This window comes from Lepidochelys kempii, chromosome 5 (assembly GCF_965140285.1).
Source record: "Lepidochelys kempii isolate rLepKem1 chromosome 5, rLepKem1.hap1, whole genome shotgun sequence".
Classification (NCBI taxonomy): domain Eukaryota; kingdom Metazoa; phylum Chordata; order Testudines; family Cheloniidae; genus Lepidochelys; species Lepidochelys kempii.
Window position 1 is genome coordinate 119,738,331 of NC_136384.1, and position 2,565 is coordinate 119,740,895.

At 45.5% G+C, this 2,565-nt stretch overlaps 1 protein-coding gene across 1 annotated transcript; it reads left to right on the forward strand.

The window, feature by feature from the left end:
- The first annotated feature begins 248 nt into the window (after positions 1 to 248).
- TMEM215 (transmembrane protein 215) lies at positions 249 to 1,478 on the forward strand. The gene has a single exon (XM_073346290.2). The coding sequence runs from the start codon at positions 599 to 601 to the stop codon at positions 1,289 to 1,291; it is 693 nt and encodes a 230-aa protein (XP_073202391.1). The 5' UTR covers positions 249 to 598; the 3' UTR covers positions 1,292 to 1,478.
- Positions 1,479 to 2,565: the final 1,087 nt, after the last annotated feature.

The window sequence follows — 2,565 nt, forward strand, 5'->3', positions numbered from 1 at the left end:
GATGGAAGCTCCTGGGAGACTTCTATTTCCTGACCCATTTCTCCCAGTCCTTAGCCCGTTCCTGGGCTTTTCTTTCATCGGCTGTAACACTAGAAGCCTGGAGTCTCTGTCTCTTTCCAGGATCTAAGTCCATCCCCCTCTGTCTCTGGCATGCACGCACATATACCCTATAACTCACTGCTTCGGTTTTTTATGCACTACAATTGCTCTTAATGCATCTCCTCTTGGTTGATCTGGCCTAGGATCCAAAAAAGAGCCTCAGAGGCCCACGGGACTGTCCGGGTAAGATTACAACGAGCCCTTTTAGCCTGGTGCAGCATCCTCACTCGGGGGAAGCCAGCCAGCCCTGCCTGGCAGAAGCGCTGGGATATTTTTAGGGGGACTGCATGGGATTTCCCCATTGACCCATTTCTCCCGGGAAGACGGTGGCGAGAGAAACAGGATCTGCTTTTGGTTTTTTATGGAAACTTTTTAATTGTGTGTTTATTGCAGCAAATCCCTCCAGAGGAAAGCTCTCAAAGGCAGGCTCATAAGCCTCATCAGCTTTGCACTGCCTTTGAAGGAGAGCGGTCGGATGATCTGCATGGTGTGAGGAGCCATGAGACCAGACGACATTAACCCTAGGACGGGACTAGTGGTGGCTTTGGTCAGCGTCTTCCTTGTTTTTGGCTTCATGTTTACCGTATCTGGGATGAAAGGGGAGACCCTGGGAGACATCCCCCTCCTGGCAATAGGACCTGCTATTTGCTTGCCGGGCATCGCTGCCATTGCACTAACGAGGAAAACAGATGGCTGCACCAAATGGCCTGACAACAAGCGACCCTGCAGCAAGAAGGCGAAAGACAAGGAAGTGGTGGAGCTGCTGAGAACGCCCTCGGATCTGGAATCGGGCAAAAGCAGCTGCGATGAGCTAGCCAAGAAGGCATACCTGAAGGACAGGAAAGTGCCGAAGGGAGAGGACTCTGTGTCCATCTGCACCACCACCACGGGAGAATGCAAGAGCCTGATCAAAAGGGTGGACCAGGAGGAGATGCTGAGATACCTGGAGACCTGCTCCACGGAGATGCCAGGGAACGTGCTAGTGGGAGAGGGTCCCACTTACAGTGCCTCGGAAAAGAAGAGTTCTCCTCCCTGGGACAGTGTTGCCTGCCCTGACACAGAGGACAACATTTTTGTGGCTCCAAAAGACAGTATAATTGTCTGTTCCTACAACGAGAATAGCCCTTACGACAGATATTGTTGTTATATAAACCCTACTAGAGTCAGCTCGGACCATGAGACTATAGTTTGAATGATGCACATTTTATATATCTCTATGTATTTTTACAGACTCTACGTCTTTCAGCTCTTAATAGGGAAAAGTAGCTGATTGCACTGCATGGAACACTCCTCATACTATTACAAATGTAACCTGGTATGTGACTGATGCTCAAACCTTTTGTGCCTGAAATACTTTCTGTAAGTAAATAAGCATGTTTAAGGCTAAGAACTCCTTCTTCTTTGTGAAAATCAATTTTGATTTTTTTAAAAAATGTCAGTGCTGAATATTTTGTCTAGACACCCTCTCTCCCAAGACCCCAGCTCTTGGACAAGTTGGCAAGATGAAGGCATTGACTGTCAGCTAAAATCAAGGCAAGAATCAAAAGTCTGGAGCTCCCTGTGTAAAATAACATGCAATATGGATGAGTGGATTTTAGGAATAGTGTCACTTCCTTTATTTCTGAAGGAATTGATAGAAGCCAACATGCAGTTGAATTAGTTGGCTGTCTGATGTTAAGCTTTTAGAAAAGCTTTTCAGTTCAATCAGTCTTCAGGCAGGCAAAAACTGACTTCAGTTTTCCGCTCTTATTAGATTTTACATGACCTTGTTTTAGGAAATCAAAGAGCAACATTGTAGGCTATTACCCTGCAAGCCTCCTGAGTCGAGGAAGGGGACTAGGATAGAGAGAATTTTTGAAGGCAAATCTACCAGCAGTCATATCAAAGGTACAAGTGTTTGGCTATTTGCTTCATTCTTATTTGTTAATGAATCCACCAAAGTCTTTCTAATATGTGTGGCACTTACAGCTGTACTTTATAACAAGATATTGATAAAATCATTGCAGAGACTTAGCAGCAGGGGTAACTGGATTTGGGAGATTATATATATATATACATATAATCACTTGGAGATTTAGGGCCTGATCCAACTCCCACTGAAGTCAACAGACTCCTATTGGCTGTAACAGAAGCTGGATCAGGCTCTTTGCGGGGGAGGGATAGCTCAGCGGTTTGAGCATTGGCCTGCTAAACCCAGGTTGTGAGTTCAGTCTTTGAGGGGGCCATTTGGGATCTGGGGCAAAAATTGGGGATTGGTCCTGCTTTGAGCAGGAGGTTGGACTAGATGACCTCCTGAGGTCCCTTCCAACCCTGATATTCTATGAAGTGTCATCCTCACATACCTTTTCAAAAACTCCAGATGTTTATCTATGGATCTTGAATAATGATATTTTATTCAGTATTATGAAAGCCATTTTTAAGGTGGGGGAGACTAGAGAAATATGGTTGGCATGATTTTTCCACAAC

Excerpts from the sequence above, each read along its gene's own strand:
- TMEM215 (XM_073346290.2), top strand. The coding sequence starts at position 599 with ATGAGACCAGACGACATTAACCCTAGGACGGGACTAGTGGTGGCTTTG.